This window comes from Atractosteus spatula, chromosome 21 (assembly GCF_055471065.1).
Source record: "Atractosteus spatula isolate fAtrSpa1 chromosome 21, fAtrSpa1.hap1, whole genome shotgun sequence".
NCBI classification, from domain to species: Eukaryota; Metazoa; Chordata; class Actinopteri; order Semionotiformes; family Lepisosteidae; genus Atractosteus; species Atractosteus spatula.
This window is the reverse complement of record NC_142726.1, coordinates 2,594,939-2,613,617: the sequence shown is the minus strand read 5'-3', so window position 1 is coordinate 2,613,617 and position 18,679 is coordinate 2,594,939. Positions and strand designations below refer to the sequence as shown.

At 41.8% G+C, this 18,679-nt stretch overlaps 1 protein-coding gene across 1 annotated transcript in view; it reads left to right on the top strand.

The window, feature by feature from the left end:
- The first annotated feature begins 572 nt into the window (after positions 1-572).
- pepd (peptidase D) overlaps positions 573-18,679 on the top strand; it is a 116,685-nt gene continuing 98,578 nt past the window's right edge. Inside the window, exons 1-4 of the mRNA XM_088938593.1 lie at positions 573-633; positions 4,746-4,929; positions 12,138-12,265; positions 15,726-15,789. Coding sequence (XP_088794719.1) covers positions 617-633; positions 4,746-4,929; positions 12,138-12,265; positions 15,726-15,789 — 393 coding nt within the window. The 5' untranslated portion in view covers positions 573-616. The remainder of the gene's footprint in view (positions 634-4,745; positions 4,930-12,137; positions 12,266-15,725; positions 15,790-18,679) is intronic.

Below are 18,679 nucleotides of genomic sequence, written 5' to 3'. Positions count from 1 at the left end.
GGAATTTTATTACCTTTTAAGACACCTCCATTATTTTTATGGAAAGTTAGTATTCATGTGATGCCACAGCTGAACTATTAAGGGCTTAATAGTGTTGTAGCATTGCAATTATCCGGTCCTTATTTTATGACTTTATTGTGCACCTCTATATCAAATCAGCGTCGGGTTTAAGCACAATGTAATGGAACACAAATGAAAATAAACTTCAAACGTTTTAAGGAAAAGCAAACCTTCAAACTCAATAGGTTGTTGAAAGAACAATTTATGAACATCGTATGTATCCATGTACTCAGTTTAAACGCTGCGATATTTAAAGATCTAAATGGACTTTCATTACCTTTTTTCAGAACATATATTACAATGATCTGAAAATGTATTTTTCAACGCATCTAGAATGCTATAATTCTCCTAGTTTTTAATTCTAAGGAATAATGTAGGGTGATATACACATATACGATGTTTTACGATGTTTTAAACTGTGCATATTAGATAACCAAGCTTTGAAAAACACGAATTTCAATCATCAGCGCTTTCTAATCAATCTCGCACTCTGCAAACACGTCAGCTGATAAGAAAAATCAAGTGACCAGTCACATGACAAGCAAAGTCTATCAACATGGCTACGCGGCAGGAGTAAGTTGCATGTTTTTGTACGCGTTGTATTTTTAAAGTATTATTTTAGATGACAAAAACGGGTTTTGCATTTGTTGTAGTTATTTAACAACGCACAGCTGCAACAAATACAAATTTTATAGATTCCATTTATCATGGAAAAAGGCCTCGATAATGTTAGTAGTAAAGGCAATGGCAAACGTATCCGCTCTTTACAATGAATTTGTGTTGCTATGGCTGACAGTGTATCCAATTAAACACTAGTAAATAATTTAAGGTTATTGGACTTTTAGGTCTGAAGCTAGGGTACTCACGGTGTATCGGTATCTTAGTTTTTAATTAAAGGTGCGAATTAACCCAACAGAAAAGGAGTAGCTAGATTTTCACGACAGATTGCATACACTAACCGCCTAGCTTATCTCAGTTTTCTGTTACATTTACACTAATAGAATGATATTTGTTGTCGAAAAGAGTGTTTTATCCCTTAGCTTTATCTGAAAATGACCAGAATGCATTTTTTAAGTTTATAGGGGGGGGCATTTAACTTAACGCTTACTGAACTGTACGTAGCTGTCACGGGCGAATAATTGTTTCTGCGATTCATTTTTATCCATATTTAATGGTTTTCAAAACCAGAGTGTCGGGAACTAGCAGCGATTATTTTTGTGTTGCAGACACTGGCGGAGTGATGTATTCATCTGCACTCGCGTCTAGCGCGTTAGGACAAACCTGAGGGTTCAGGCATCATTTTAATAATATATCAAGAGCTGTTTTTCGTTTTAGGATTGTGAAGGGTGCAGCAGTAGTCATAACCTAATATACAGCCAAGAGATAACATTACCCAGATGCTCGACTGCAAAAGTGTCAAACTTGTCCCTGCAGACAGCGTGGAAGTCGGTTCCTGAGGCTTCAACTTAGACATGACTCTTAAACTTAAAGTGCTTACGTGGTGTGTGTACTGTTACGATAGTATTTTAATTCATAAAGGTTATTTCATTTTTTTTATTATTTGGTTGTACTGTTTACAGTCAATCGATTTTTTTAAATGCTATGCCATCGTTAAAATCGTTTGGGACGTTTTATTTGGTCACTGAAGCGCTGCTTGCGGAATTCTGTTTCTGTTTTGGGTGTTATATTATTATTTCGGTTTGCTTAGCAGACGCCCCTATACAGGGAGCTACGCAAAACTGGAACTTCTCATTGCGTTACTAACTACAGCTAAGGTATGATTGTGCAAGCGCAGTACGGTAGATGAGGCTTGATAGGTAACCCACTCGAAACACCAACATTGCCTTCGCCCGTTTAACGGTACAAAATGAGATTTTTGTGGCTTCTGAAATGAAGCCTGCTCATCACTTCTGTCTTATTTAGACAGTGTCGTATTGTCCACAACCCCGTGTAAAACCAACATCGCCGAAGTCAAAAAGTCACAATCGCAAAGAGTTTCTTACTTGAGTATTTCAGTAATGCATAGTTTTATTTATTCGGACTTTACAAACTACCACGGTTACGGTACACGGTGTGAGAAAAGGCGATTGACTTTATTATCCACGCTATTAAAAATAAAGAATGACACTTAGAGCTATATTTTCATATCACTTTTGCTTTCATATGACTGAAGAAGTTGTTTCATTGTACCTTGCATTTGGATTCAGCCTGTGGTTTGCGCAATACAAAGATAATGACGATAAGGTACTGTACAATGGTTTCAATTTCGAGGCAATCAAGGAGTGAGTGAATGTCTCACTCATCAAAAAATAGATGTGTAGATGTGGATGAAAAGCATTCTTAACACAGGAAGGTCTGCAAGTCCGTTTAGTCTTATGTATATGAAAAAGAAAGAGGCAGCAGTGGATTTGATTTCAAATCCGTTGTTTTCTTTGTAGCAAAAGCCTCACTTAGGGCTATAGACCAAGATTGTTTTTTATATTTGGACCTTGCCCAGAGGATTTTTTTTAAATCCTTGATTGCTTGCACAACGTAGAGATTCAAGACCAAGCTTCATTGTTGACGTACTGTAGGTGCATTTCTTATTTCTCTCAATTAACCTTTGCAGCAAAAACCTGAAAAGATTCACAATGCTTAGATAAAAAAAACATCCTGAAACCAAATGTTATGCTGTCTAGCCCATACAGTTCATCAGACACACAGCCCTGCCCCAAGCAGATAGAGGTCATGGTTTCAATCCACAGTGCTATTAATCCAGAGCTGTTGATGGAAAGCTATCTGTAACTAGAGGCAACACAGAAGAAGCAGGGCACACTGACCACTCTGGTGTTTTTCTTGAACACTGACACACACACCAGAAAACTCAAGTAGGACCTGCATAGATGTGAAGATGGTTAAGATTATAAGCAAAGGCTTTGGTCGTGGGAGTGTGGAACAAGCTACCCAGCCATGTTGTTGAAGAGGCTACCCTGGTTACTGTGAAGAAATGGCTGGATGAGATCTTTGAGTCTGTTACCTCCCAACTACCACATGGCCTCTCATTTGTAAGCGTCCTTATGTTCCAAGGGTAACAGCTCTTCATCCAGTACCTTCCCATACGGCCTTTTCTAAAGGAAGAGACTGCTTTGGACTCAAAGAGTTAGACTGCTGTGCAAGTTATCTTTCTTTTTCATTTGGTCTGTGTGGTTATGCAATCCCCTGTATGCTTCACGATTGTGCTGGTCTCCTAATGAACTACCAACTAATTAACTAATTAACAGGCTGAATGGGCCTGATGGTCTCCTCTCATTCGTATCCATTCTTGTGTTCTTATTCATGTAAGGGGAGCATGTGGATCTTAACGAGGGTGCACAGTACTTCACCAGTCTTTTGAATCCTGGATTTCGATTCAGCATCCGTGCCATACTGGGTTAGGCGTGGGAAATGGTTTAAAAACCCCGAAGCCAGATGTGGCTTCTGCCGTGTGTTGTCGGAAAGCCATTTTCCTTGTAGTGAGTCATGCTAAGTCCAGCCCAGTCCCAGAGCCACAGAGCAAGCACATGACCACTGCCCCCCCCCCCTCCCCCCACCAGGAGGGAGCTGTCTATTGCAAAGCCCTGAAAAATAAAGAAACGAAACCACAGCTTTTAAAGCAGGAATACTTCCTTTTTACACATTTCTCCTTGGGTTAGTTTCACAGACACAACACCTAGTGGTAAGATGTGTAGGTAGGTGCTTTACATGGAAGGTCGGGGTTTTATTAAGGAAATCCACATTCACGTTAGATTTGTTCCTCTCCTGTCTAAGTGCCCCTGTTGTTCACGTGGCCTCCTTTTAAAACACTTCAAAAATCAAGAGACAAAGCAGCCTGCACATGACAGGGGCTTTCAGACAGGAACAGCCTTTCCGTTGACTGAAAAGCAGGTAGAATTGAGAGAAAATATAACCACTTTAAAGGAGTTAGATGCAATTGATACTGAAATGTTTTCTTTCTGCTGTCGCTAATGGATCCCGTGCAGCCGTGTTCCTTATTATGGGCCAGGTGGATGATGAAATTGTCAGAACTCTGTAGCTGGAGACCTGGCAACCCTTTTCTGTCATAACGCGCTGTCAATGCTCGTACTTTTCTCTTTTTATTTCATTCGCGGGGGTCAGCACTCCGAATAAGCGTACATTTTGATACAACCATTAGCGTTTCTGTGGGGAAGAAAAGGGACGTCTTGAGCGTCCATTAAAGTAAGGTTTTTCTGTGTCCCCATGAAGTCAAATAATGGTGTTGGTTCAGTGGAAGAGCCATTATTTTTTAATCAGTCTGAAAGCACTATATCTCGATGAGGCAGCAGTGAAATAACTGTTCAATACATGATTGTCTCTGCCCAGTTATTATTGAAAAGGTAGTGATGAATAGCTAGATAAGACAATATACATACAATGAAAACTCTTGGGTGTAGTCATTTCCTTCTCTCGTAGCTCGCCCTAGTGTTGGCCTCTTACTGACCGCCCTGAGCAGTAAGAAGCAAGAGGGCTGCTCAGAGCCAGCAGGAATGGCGCAGAGGAAGCCCACGATGGCCTGTCTTGAACGGGGAACACATAGACAGCTGGGAGATGCCCAACCCGTTCAGGATCGATCTCGTTAGCCGCGTGCTTTCCGGACGGCAGTGTGGGAAGAGGCTAGCTCCTGTTCCTCTCCTCTCCTCTCTCCGCAGGCCCGTGTACTGGCTGGGGAATGACACCCTACGGGTCTCCATGGCCCTGTTCGCCGAGAACCGCCGCCGACTGTGTGAACGGCTGAGGGCCAAGTCCGAGGTGGCCAGGAAGTCGGTGGTCGTGCTGCAGGGCGGGGAGCAGACCCGGAAGCACTGCACCGACACGGACCTGCTCTTTCGCCAGGTAACGGCAGTGTGACGGAGAGGGAGCCAGGACAGCAGCCCTCCGTTTCCTAATCACTTCTTTGCATTTGGGGATCGCGGGGAAGCTGGAGTTTATCCCAGCAAGCAGTGGCCACAAGGCGGGGTACACCCTGGATGGGACACCAGTCCGTCGCGGGGTACACCCTGGATGGGACACCAGTCCGTTGCGGGGTACACCCTGGTTGGGACACCAGTCCGTCGCAGGGCGCACACAGACGCACGCTCGCTCCTGGGCCGGTTTTCCCGGAGGGCCAATTAACCCACCAGCATGTCTGTCGATGGTGGGAGGAAACCGGAGCACCCCGGGAGAAACCCACATAAACATGGGGGGAACAACTCCCCGGGAATTGAACCTGAGGTCCCAGTGCTGCAATATAAAAAAATCTGTACCCTCTGTGGCTGCTCTGGACTTGAAAGACTGGCCAGTCGAAAACGTCTATGAATTCTGAATTTGTGAGGGATAAAGGAAGATTTTCAGTGAGCAGAGGTGTTAGTCTCTTGCCTTATCTTTAGTTATCTTATCTTAATCTCTTATAGTCTACAAACTCAAGCTGCTCGCTGGTCAGAGTTCCCCCACAGAGCCAGATGTGAATAGTGGCCTACAGTATGGCAGCATGTCTTACCTTTGTTACACAAAACAACAAGTCAGGCCATAAAATGTTAAAATGTGCTGGTGACAGAATATTAGAGAATAATCCTGACAAAGGTTTTTATGGGGGTATCATTTTTTATCTTTCGGTTAAAGCCTGCTTTGGATCAAAGTTTGTTGGACAAACCTTGTTTAGCTTTCAAGTGCAGTCTTTGTTTCTATAATGTTTAACTCCTAGTTTTCGAAAGGCTGTGTGGCCTCTTGTTCTTTTTCCCCAACAATGTGTAACTTGTGATTTGGTTATAAAGGCAGGTAGGTGGGCATGGCTGCTGTGGTCGCACGATAGTGTTAGCAGACACTGTGAAGAATTTTTGCTGACAGAAGCATATACCTGTTCCTATATCCATCTGTTTTCATAAGTGCTTTTTCCTTGGAGGCTCAGAAAGAGCCAAAGTTTAACCCAGCTGGCACAAGGGTGCAGTGTGACTTTGCACCTTGGATCTGCATATCTTCTTAAGACACAGTTAGATAGCAAGCCTTTGGACTGTGGGCAAAAACCACACAGACTCCAGACTGCGGACTCCACACAGCAGGCACCCCGGTCCAGAATAACACCAGGACCCAAGAGCTGGGAGGCAGCACCGCCGCACGCACCATGATAATGCACTGTCCCCTGTTCTTACAGCATTTTAGGAACTGTTTTTACTTGTTTAAGTTTTACAGACACACATCAGGATCTCGGAAGCGTCAGTTGACTGAACCCCAGAATTACTCTTCGTTACTTGGAAGCACAGAACCCATGCTTGACATTCATGTCAAGAGCGACTGCATTTTGAATGAAAAGTATAATTATCTATCAATTCAAAACTCAGAGAAGCGAAACAATTCAATAAATGCATGCCTTGCGTGATAAACTCATTGTACCTGTCAAATCACTCTTTTCAGGCAGTAATAAGAAGTTCTCTCCATTTGCACACATCAAGTTATTTTTTTTGATTCCCTGTCTTTAATTGGCGAGCACTTTCGAGCTGAGAGCACAATCCTGTCCTTGCATTTAAAAAGAGCTCCTTTGTTTGTTTCTTAATGCTGTGTAAGAAAAGAGGTGATGAACCAGCTGATTCATTCACTGCTGGGGGTTTTTACGGGTATTGTTGAAAATTATATTTTGCATTGGGCATAATTGATACTTTACAGCGCTGTATTAACAGTAGTGTAAATTAAATGAAATTAGGCTGACAAACACAGCCCAATTTCTGCCTTTTTGAAGCCAAGCTGAATGGTAACATTTAATTCCAGCAATACTAATGCTAGCAGGAATCAAGCTGCACTTTTATGTTCAGTTTTTAGACGACAAAGAGCACTCTCTGCAAAAATCAAATATATTGTTAAAAGAGTCCCCTCTATGATAAAACTGACCTCATGGGACATTTTTATGTTCCTGTTTTTTCTTTCATTTTGGAAGGAGATGAATTTTTAAAATACTGCAAAATAAATGTAAATGTAGAAATTATTGAAAGCAAGTACTTTTTCTTTGCTAAAACATTTGGAGTAAACAGGATGGAGTACTAAACCAAACTGATTGCTCACGGCATGTGCAATAACAGCAACAGTGGTGTCTTCTAATCTCAGCAGATATCAGTAGCTAAGCAAGGCTGGGCCTGGTTAGTAATGGGATGGGAGACCTCTTAAGAAATCCCACTTTCTGCTGCAAGAGGTGTTTTGGCTCACACCTCTGGACCAGAAACTGTAACAAGCATCCATGTGTGGTTTCTACAGTCACTGTTCTATAGGTGGTGGTATTCCTGAGTTGATGATAATTCCTTACACTTGTATAGCACTTTTCTGGACACTCCACTCAAAGTGCTTTCCAGGTAATGGGGATCCCCTCCACCCCAACCAGTGTGTAGCCCCACCTGGATGATGCGACGGCAGCCATAGTGCGCCAGAATACTCCCTGCACATCAGCTATCAGTGGTGAGGAGAGCAGAATAATGAAGCCAATTCATAGATGAGGATTATTAGGAGGCCATGATTGGCAAGGGAAATGGGAAATGGGAAATTTGGCCAGGACGCCGGGGTTACACCCCTACTCTTTTCGAGAAATGCCCTGGGATTTTTAATGGCCACAGAGAGTCAGGACCTCAGTTTTTATGTCTCATCTGAAGGACGGTACCTTTTTACAGTATAGTGTCCACAGCACTATACTGGGGCATAAGGACCCACGCAGACCGCAGGGTGAGCGCCCCCTGCTGGCCCCACTAACACCTCTTCCAGAAACAACCTGCCAGTTGTGAGTTGCAGGGTGATATGGCTGCTGGCTGATAAGATAATTCATGGTCCAGAATACAGCAGGGTCTGGACCACTGCAAGGGTTCGGTGCAGAACACTATCACATATAGCCAAATTCAAGTCTATTCCTATATTTTCGCTTAATGTGCCAGAGTATATAGTTTATATGGCGAAAAGACATAAGTAACCCTCCCTTATATGATAATTGTATCCTATACAGTATTATGTAGTACTAATTGGCTCTAAATTAATTTAAATTACATTGATCAACTTAAAGAAGCAACAGCAGTCTCAAAAACAGTAATCTAAAATAAGCAGCATGAGTCCCTTCTCTGCATCCAGCGAGTGTTTTCTCTCTCTGCCTCTGTGATTATCATGCTGCACTGTAATGAAACGGGCAATAAAGCTGTCAGAGAGCCTGTAAGGTCATTTCCAGTCTGCACAGACACAGCTGGGGGTGTTCGTTATAATATAAAAACAAGACGGCACTGAGCTGCGTGTGCTGGGTAGTGGGTGCTCAGGCAGGGGGCTGGGAGGGGCTCTCTCTCTCGCTGGGTTCGTTGTCTCTGCCCGACTCTGCTGTGCTGCTAATTTGAAAGTTGACGTTAACGAGCTTCAGCTCAATTTCTTCCTGCTCTGCTGTCGACCGGCCTGAATCTCAAGTCACAAATGACTGAATGTTAAAGTCGCAGATCTGCTACACTAGGACACTAAAAGAGCCCTTGGCAGTGTTCATGACACCAGGAGTGGCTAAATTCAGCTTTGAGCTTGTGTAATTCAGTTAGCGATGTGATTTCACCCTTTTCCTCCTGATCTGCTGTGCAGTGGGGCTGCTGGTGCAGAGAGGGTAGGTGGGGGTTGTACTTCAGTGGTGTGTGACGAGAGCCCCTTCTGTATGGAAAGTGCTTCAGGAAATGATTCTTTAGGATAAAAACTGCATTGTGTTGCTGAACTCCCTCTAAAGAAAAGCTGCTGAAAAAACTTTCATCTAATTTGTAGTGCAGCAGCCATTTTTAATTACTGAAGGATTATACCACTGAAAGAAGTTGGTATAAAATAGACAATTCTCATTTCAAAACATTCTTCTTTCCTGTTTTGTATATGGGCTCACATAATCAACGGATAACGTTGGTATCTTTCCATCTCTATAAAGATTAAATTTTTGTTCCTGGTACAGTATCTGCACTATACTTCTCACACAAAAGACAAAAAACAAAGGTTTGTTAAGGTTGCTTGGCTTTTTTCATCATTTTGTGCATGGAGTGGCCTAGGTGTTTGAGATCGCATGGTGACAGTTTCCAGTTTGCCTTCTGTTTAAGATGCTGGTCCTTACTTGTAAAATGTGGGTGGGCTGCAGTGTAACACTAGCTTCAGGGATTAGTCACCGAAATACAGAAGAAACTGAACTGGCTGGAGTTTAGCTCTCATGCTTGACCAGTCTTTCCTACTGACTTGTGTGCAGCTCCACAACGTGTTTCTTTGTTTCTCCTGGAAACAGACCTGGAAACTCATGAGATGTTAGCTTCGTCTACAACGCACGCTTTATACACCCACTCAGGGCGGAGTGCATAAGATAGAAATGGCTAAATCCATCCTTAAATAAATTAGGTTCAATAAGATTTAGCCTGGCAGGGTTTTTATTTAGTAAAACCTGGAATGGCTTGTGCTGCCATATAGGGTCAAAGGTCTTTTTTCCTGGGTGCAGAATTTCCCTGGGTGCGGAAGTCATTGATCACGAGTCCTTCCACAGCTGGGAGAATAGGCTGGCAAGAGAAAGAATGCAAACACTTGCATTGTCTAGGAATAATATTCCCTCAGAATAAAAATTTGCACGATTTCCCTTGGTGCTTAATCTCTCATAAAATATTTACTGTTAGAGATAAATCTATACATTCTTGGCCTCTGCTCAGATTAAATGTAATTTGACAGGGGGCTGATAAGGGATGAAGCAGTGTTTGCACAAGAGGGTATTTAGCCCTCTTCGTACAAGCCCACCTACCCCCACCCTGTAAGCGTCTTTCCCCCGAGACTGAGCTTAACGGTCTTCTAACGATCCATCACTCTGGCCGGTGGGTGATGCTGCAGGAGAGAGAGACTTCAAAAGACAGGGAGAAGTATCTTTTATCAGCCTGTAATGGCTGTGGCTGGGGAATGCTTTGGAGGCTCGATAAGTAAAGTGAAACTGAATAATGCACAGCAGCTTTGAATAAGCGTCTTTTTTTAGCTGGGGGGGGGGGAATGTTTTTTCTCAGATGCGCAACCTTCATATTTAACATGAAATTAACAAGCAAGCTCTCCTTCCCTGACTCGCGCCCTGGAGCCATTTCTGAAGTGGCTGGTGTTCCTCTATATGGTGCCTTGCAAACGTATTAAGAGCCTTCCTGTTGTGTAAAGTTACGAAATGTTGCATTCACATTCTCTTAAAGTTCAGATTTTATACAAAACCCGAATGCTCCAACTGAAGAATTCTACAGGTAAGATACGTTGCAGCAAAAGCCAACAAAAAATAAGAAGAAAAAAATGAAATACGTTGATTGCATACACACCTATGAACTCAGTTTTTGATGTAAGCACTTTTGGCAAAAATTACAACTTCTTTCTGAGTTAGTCTCTACCAACTTCGCGCACTGTCATTGTGTGATTTTTGCCTGTGTTTTTAGCACATTTGATGAAACTCCCAGATTGCTAGGGGGTTTCAGTTTCAAGCTTTTCCACAGATTCTCAGGAGGATTCATATCCGGACTTTGACAGGGTCACTCAATGACATTCTCTTTCCTACTCCTAAGCCCCCCCAGTGTATGTTTGGCCTTGTACTTTGGGTCATTGTCCTGCTGAAAGGTGAATTTTCTCCCTAGTCTGAATTCATCAGCAGGACTGAAACAGGTTTTCTTCTAGTATTTACCCTACCTTTTCCATCTAGTTTTCCTTAAATCCTACTGGATTTCCCCGTCTCTGCTGAGAAGAAGCCTCCCCATAGCTGGGTGCTGTCTGCCCCATGCTTGACTGTAAGGATGGTACTTCCTGGGTGATGTGCTGGTATTTGAGATGGATATTCCACTCCGCCATACATGGCGGCTCTAAGGAGTGACCAGGATGTTGTGCACTTCAGTGACTTTATCCCTGACCTACTTTAACAGTCTTCATGGCTGAGTTTCTGCTTGGAATTCACCACATGACCAAGGGACCTCACAGTGACAGGTGTTTTCATTGCACACAGAGGCCACTCAACAAATCTGTGCCTCATTAATGTCGTTTTGTGCACCTAAAGTCATTTCTGCCGCCTCAAAGTGTTTTAGTACTTATGCAATCATGGCTTTTTCAGCGTTCTGTCGTTATTGTTTGTCCTTCTTTCTGGTTGCTTTTTTTTGCTTTGAATGTGCCGAGTTGTGTACAGTATATAACATATTGCTGCTTCAAAGTGTCATGAATGCAAGCTTTAAAGCAACAAAATGCAAAAACTGAGCAAAGGCCTGAATACTTTTGCAAGGCGCTGTACTGTATATTCAGATTTCAAAACCAGTTCCAGTAACAAGTTTTTTTTTCCACCCTGCATGAGACCACATCTCGCTTGGTGCCCCTGTAGTTCCTGAGTGCATGGTGCTTGTTCACAGGCGTCTCATTAACCTTCTTCACTCCACCCACTGTGCTGAAACCTTTTTAATAGGTTGTTTAATGACAGGATGGTGCTGCCACTCTTTTCTTCATTAGAGCAATGTTATTGTACTAGACTCTGTGTTGGGGTTTGTTGCCCCTGGTCCTCAAGAGCCACAGTCTGGGTAGTTTTATGGGTCACCCACAAATTCGCTAGAGGTGAAACAGTTTTGTTTTGAGCGCCGAAGCGGTTGGTTTGTTCAACTGACATCATCTGAAATGAACCCAGTGTCCCTGCTCTCAGGCTCCACTGCTGCCTGTTTCTGAGTTCATTTAAATTAACTTGGAAACAGGCAGACCAATTCACTTACTAAATTGTTCAGAACTCACTTGTGTTCCAGGTCTTTACAGATTTCTGGTCTGAGGGTGTCTTGCCATGCTTGTGGCTCTACAGGACCAGTTGGCAGCCCCTGTTATATCTTAATGGACCAAAAAAGCTGTCGTTGGGGATCGACTCTTCTACAACCGAGCTACAGCCTGACAGTTTCTGTTAGGGGCACATCTGTCCTCTCCTTCGTCAGATCCAAGCTAACAGAGAATCTAAACTAACGGAGCATGACCTAAAAAACATGTGGAGGTGGGACTCATCACACAGAGACGATCAAAAATGTGAGGCTTCTTGGTGCGAATAGGCTGACTGTTTTATTTCTGCTCTGCAGGAGTCTTTCTTCCACTGGACCTTTGGCGTGACAGAGCCAGACTGCTATGGGGCAATTGATGTTGACAGTGGGAAGTCCATCCTGTTCGTCCCCAAACTGCCTGAAAGTTACGCCACCTGGATGGGAAAGTATGTCCCCGCTTCTCTGAAGTTTGCACCTCAGTCGGATGGTTTCAGAGAATCCAATACGAAATAAGTGCTTATGATCAAGGAACTTGAAGAGAGCTCAGATTTCTGGATCTTTTTCTAATTGAAATCTTTCCGCTGATGTGGCACTGTTATTTCAGGAGACTGTGTGGGCATTGTATAATTGCACAAGATACATACCTTATTTTTAGATAAAAGTAGAATTCCATTAAACAAATGTGGTCTTAATTTTATTGTGGAGATCTATAGAATCGTATTTGCAAGATTAATTAGCTTTTGAAATGAGCAGAACGGCTCATTTAAACAATATTTCTCAACAGGTGTGCTGTGCTACAGTGGTGTGCCTTTAAACCTTAATGGTTGTGCTGCAGAACTTTGGAAAAGTCATGTAGGGGAAACAAAAATGAATATCTTAAGTATGATTTACTGATTCATTTTGTGGTGCAGCTGCCATTTTGCATGTTTGGTCTATACAGAGGCCACACTCTTAAGATTGTACTTGTGAGACCTGTTTTAAGATTTAAGAGTTAAGATTTTCATGCCTGACAGACATTAAAAGACATAAATGTATGATAGAGGCTGAGCAAGATCACTATTTTCCTTTGATCCGTTTCTGCAAGAATAAGGCGACTACACACTTTGATGCAAACTCAGATTAAACATTAAAATACGTTTTTTTAGTAATATTAATCATTTATTTGGGACAGTGATGTGTGCGTGTAAGGGAAGTTAAAGTCTGCAGTGGTTTGGAAAAGTATGAGAAACACTGTGTTAGAAAACATGTTGTCCAATATTCCAATCCCTTTCAGGCCTTAATTACTAAATTTAACCAATTTAGTGGATAAACAGTCAATCAGCTGTGTTTTCCAGGAGCTGTGTTTTCCAGAACTCTGTTAGGTGTTCCTCTACCTTTTTCCTCTAAAATTTGCCAGTACTTTGCACCGCCCATTTTTCACTCAGTTCTGAAACATTCCCAGTCCCTGCCGATATGATATGGTGAGCATCATGCTTGACTGCTGGGATGGTGCTGAGTGGGTGATGTGTTGTGTTGGGTTTGCGCCAAACACAAAGCTCTGCATTTAGACAAACTTCAATTTCTGTCTCCTACAGGACAGGACACATTTTTTGTGTCCTGCCACATGTCTGCATTATATGTCATAGAAGATTTAAGATGAGTTTTTTCATGCCACTTTCCCATACAGGCCAGAAGTGTGCGGGGACACATATTATATTGTCAGTGAGTGAACAGAGACTCCCATTTCAAACATACAATTTTGCATATCTTTCAGAGTCACTTCTGCCTCACAGTGGCGTCCATGACAAGTCTCCTGCTTACCTGGCTTCTCTGTTTGAGATGGTGGCTCATTATATGTTGTAAATGGGTAGTATGGTGCACAGTCTACTTCATAATGTTGGACGTCACTGTACTCAATGGGAAAAGTAACCTCCTTCTGACCTGTGCCTCTTAAGCACTTCTTCCTTGATTTCCTTTGAAAGCTTCTTGGTTTTCATGATTCAAATGACACGCTTTTGCTTCAACTGTCTAAACAGAGAGGCAGGCAAGAGGTAATTAAATAAGGCGTGATTAATTAATTTCTGTTTTAATTTGAAAGGTGCATTGTTGACATCGCTCCATGCCTATTCCTCGCTCTTACTTGTAATTAATTAACATGACGCCTGCCATTTTCCTTTCCATGACAGCAGAGCATGCAGTCTTACCTGTTGAGGTTTGGATACATTATGCAGATTTATTTAATTGTCCCAGAAGAAGGGTAGTTTCACAGGCTCCATGCTGAAAGTATCTTCTGTACAGCAGAACACAAGCTGTCTGGTGAACAGAACTTTTGACAGTGTTTTTGTGTTTTAATAAGCGACGAAGACAGTTGTTTATCTTGTCACTGGCTGTAGGAGCTTTGTGACAATTGTTGTAGATGTCAGCTGAGAGACATCTGCATACATACATGTCAGGAAGACATGAACGTGTGGGAGGAACTGTGAAAAATACCCCAAAAGTCGAGGAGACCTTGCAAACTGCACTTTGTGCATTTTAAAAATAAGTTTATAAAATAGTTTATAACTATTGTGGCTTTTTTAAACTCGCGTTTAAGCAAATTCGAAACTCAACTTTGAGTGACACAGTTCATACTGTAAAGTTAAAGTTATGTACCTACTATAATGGCAGCAATAATGATAGTCTTTCACAAGTAGAGTGACAAAATGTTCTAGGTTTCAAGTGATGTTTAAACATTCAAAAGTGTTGGAAAGTTTGCAAAGACTGAAAGAAACGTAAGGGATATTCAGCCAGCAGATAAAATTTCTTTAAAGCCTATATAAAAGGGATTATTTACATACCTAAATTTAGTTTCATGCATATTTACTTGACTAAAAAAAGAAAAATATATTCCCTACAGCTTATCTCTACCTATAAAGTCTCCAGATACAGTCCCTCCTCTAAAAATATTTTCTGACAGGCTGTGAATCCACCCACACAGCTGCTCAACAAAGCAGATCCAACAGCAGTCTTCCAGCACATCTTTGTTATTCCTGAACTATGTACAGTATATATATATTATTTGTCTTGTTTTCTGTTAGCAATCATGTACATTTGTGAGGCGATGCTTTGCGAGGGGAGAAGTGGTGGATCTCTTGCAGCTGCTTGGAGCCGAGGAGGATAATGATTCTAGTTTTGAGAGCAGGAACTTTTTTTCAAAAGGAATCTTATTTCCTGCATCAGGACGGCACTTTTAATTGACACCTCTGCGGGCCTGGATTAAGCTCACAAAAGCGATGTGGCACACGCAGTACCGATTAAAATACTGTGAACGCCCACACAGCCAGGATCCGTTTAACTGATGTGCAGCAGCTTCAGTAAATAAAGGCTGTTCTCAAGCTCTTATCATACAGGCCTCAACACAACAAACTTTAAACTGGATTAATTAATGTTAAGTGAGGGGTGAAATGTATCCCTTAGCATAGAGGGTACCAGAATGATTCAGCAAATAATTAAGTCTTCCAATTCATCTCCTACGAAAGATGGCTCTGGTTGGAAGCAGAACTGTTGCTGGAACATTTGACATTTGTTAAATAAAATCTGTTTATGAGTACAGAGTGCATCCAGCTGACTACTCTTTTTTTATATCTGTTTTTCTGGGCAGACCCTCTGTGATTTTTGGGGTGCGTGTTCTTTTTTTCTTTTTCTGGAAGTAGAGCCCCAGTGTCTTTACCTGGGCAAGACATGCTGTTAAGTCTCATCCCTGCCAAAGGGGCTGTGATATCTCTGAGCTCTGCCCAGTGCTGGGAGGATTTTAACAGCAGTCTGGTCTCCTTAAGGCCCCCAGGGAGTTGGCTGACTGGTGAGAGTTTTGTGGGTCTTCATTCTGATGACTTAGAAGGGTCTTCAACATCTGGTAATTAAGGCTTGTTTAATTCTGCTCGTCAACAGGATCCATACCCGGGAGCACTTCAAAGAAAAGTATGGACTGCACGAGGTTCACTACACCAGCGATGTGAGTCAGCCCCTTCAAGTTTCCCTTCTTTACACCATTTTATTTTTAATTTCCTAAAGACATATCAGAGAGGAGCTCTCATTAAACAGTGGGGTGACAGGCTCTCACGCTTCACTTGGCTTGGATGCATAACTGTAATTTCCGATTCTGCATGCCGAGCGGAACCAATGAGCTCATTGACGTGGAAAGATCACACAGTGTTTCTGTTGTCCCTGGGTGACACTGTCACCTCCAGTATGCACTGCCTCCTTAGTAAAATAATTTGTAATTGAATATTGTTGCTGGCAGCTTGTCAGCAAGGAGGGAGAAGAAATAAACAAAACAAAGGGAGGCTGTTAATTAAAGGCACACTGAAAGCAATTGGAAGGATTTGAATAAACAAACTAGGATCTGGAAGCAAAATGCTTGGGGATCGGGGCTTTTGTGCCCATAGGAGATGGTGTCTGTCTTCCAGATGGCAGGTTAAAGTTGCACAGATATTCTTGGAACACTGCTAAGACACTGGCATCTCTTTTCCTAAGGGCAGCAGATCTACCGATCCAGGATCCAGGATTCTCCAGCTAACTCCACCATATTAACGCACCAGTCTTGTCCAAATCCAATCCAAAAGTACAGTATTAGGCCAGCAAAGACGAAGCCATTATTTCTGCTTTGCAATCAAGCAATTTATATTTATGATCATGAGATAACATGAATGATACGTACAAGGATATACATTAAAACTAAATAGATACTTCATGATACCTTATGGCACTCATTACAAATTTCAGAGTGGAAATGTTTAGTTTGAAACATATTAGATCACTCTCATGATCAACCAATAGAAACTGCTTGACAGTACAGCAAAGTAACAGTTTTTCCACTCCCAGTATTTTTGCAGGACACTGTAAATCTCTTTCGCTCTTCCCCCTGTTTTCAGCTGTAATGCTGCCTGGGGGGGGGCGGTTGTGTTTCTACTGTAGCAGAGGAGGCTGTAGTCTAGTCAGCGGTTTGTTTGTTTTGCTCTCCACTTCCGGATTTGTGACCTGCAGCAGAATTAGTAAGCATAATGTTAAGCATACACGTTCCTAAAACTCTGAAGAGGGCAAAACATGGTGGCCGCTGATATGAGTTATTGAGTTATTTTTTGTAATATGTAATTTTTGATGTCTGTCTGTGTTGGTAATACTCAGTCACTATTATAATACAGTGGAATGTTCCTTTCAGTACTGTATGGTGTTGCTCTAAGGTTTTCCTGTTGAAATACTTTACCCATAATGTATGACAGTCCCTTGGTTAAGTGTAAGGTACAATGAATGAAACACAGATACCAAATAACCCATATAATCTATACATAGAAGGTGAGGATGCGATGAATCACAATAAGGCAAGAGGAGGTAATTTTGTCCATTTAACCCATTTGGTAGTTAGTAGTTCATTGATCCAAGGATCTCATGCAGCTGTTTCTTAAAAGCAGCCAAGTTAACAACGTTGACAGCATGTCTTGGTTGCTTATTCCATACTCCCACAACACTTTGTGTAAAGCAATGTCTCCTGTTCTGGATTTCAATTGCTAGGACGCAACAGGAAATCTCCAGTTCACAATTCTCTGATTACTTTGTGCAGCTTGTTGTTTGACTATGAATTAAAGGACCCAAGTATTTAAAATATGACTGAAAGACAGATTTTAAACCAGTCTTAGTGTGTCCTTCCCTAGTAAAAGTTGGGAATATTCCTCCAAAGCCTGTATATGATGTTGTCATTTACTGTGAGGTTTGAAAATAGTGAGGCTGTTTGAAATTTGGAACATTAAGGGTGTGAGTTGAACTGCAGGTCACATCAGGCCTATGCAATGTGCCAGCATGGGGTTGATTCACGTTTTAGTATCTCTAGCTAATCTTCCTTGTATTATTACAAGGATCACATTTCATACTGACATGAAATATTAATGAGTCTGGCTGGAAGGCAGAAAGGTAAAATTTAAACTGAAGGCAGATGACAGAATTTGGGCTTTTATGAATACTTACCACAAGAAATTGAGGAATTTTTAAACCACTTGCTAATTTCTAGGGATCTCTTGGTTTAAATCTTAGTTTCTTTGTAGTCATTTGTTATCGGTCAGATTTATACAGCTGAAATTAACATGCAATCATGTACAGTTTGTCTTTTTGATCAGTGAACTGAACTGGTATGCTGCTCTGTATTACCCCTTATTCCTTAAAAAAGACATGGGCAGTCTGAGGTCAGGTATTGTGGGGGTCAATTATAATTGTGCATGCAATGAGGAAACACATTTTGTCAAGGAGGATGGAAATAATTTTAGATGTTCCCTGCTGTACTGAGATTTATTAATGCAAATAGTACTAAAAGTGTCAGCCTTATCATTACTCAAACTAATCCACACTCAGGTTTAGGATGCGTTGATATTCAATAAAGATAAACAGTTAATACACTCATACTCCCATGATAAAAGCCCAAATAAAGAAAAATCAATAAGATTAATAAAGAGATGTTGTGCAGCAGTACTTAAATCTACTTCATTATATGTTGTAGAAGCAGACCTGACACTTATCTCTCTTAGAGATTTTAGATAGTATCTGCAGTTAGGATATCTTCCTTGTTATATAAAAGCTGCATCAGGGACCTGTCATGTTAAAATTTGACCTGCGCAGAGTGATGCTGAGGCTAATCTCCTAGGACCTGAGGTTGTTGGCCCACCTGTCTGGTTAGCTGGAAAATGCTGTGAAGAGTTTGTGGTTTAGAATGTAACAAGTATGGCAGACTATTAAATCTACAGAAACACTCCACTGACTCCTTGCTGGAGTTTTTAGGGCCCTGTTAGCATGGAGAACTGTGGAGTAACCAAAAAATATGCCAACATAGTGGAGACTTCTAAATAGTTGTGGAAGCC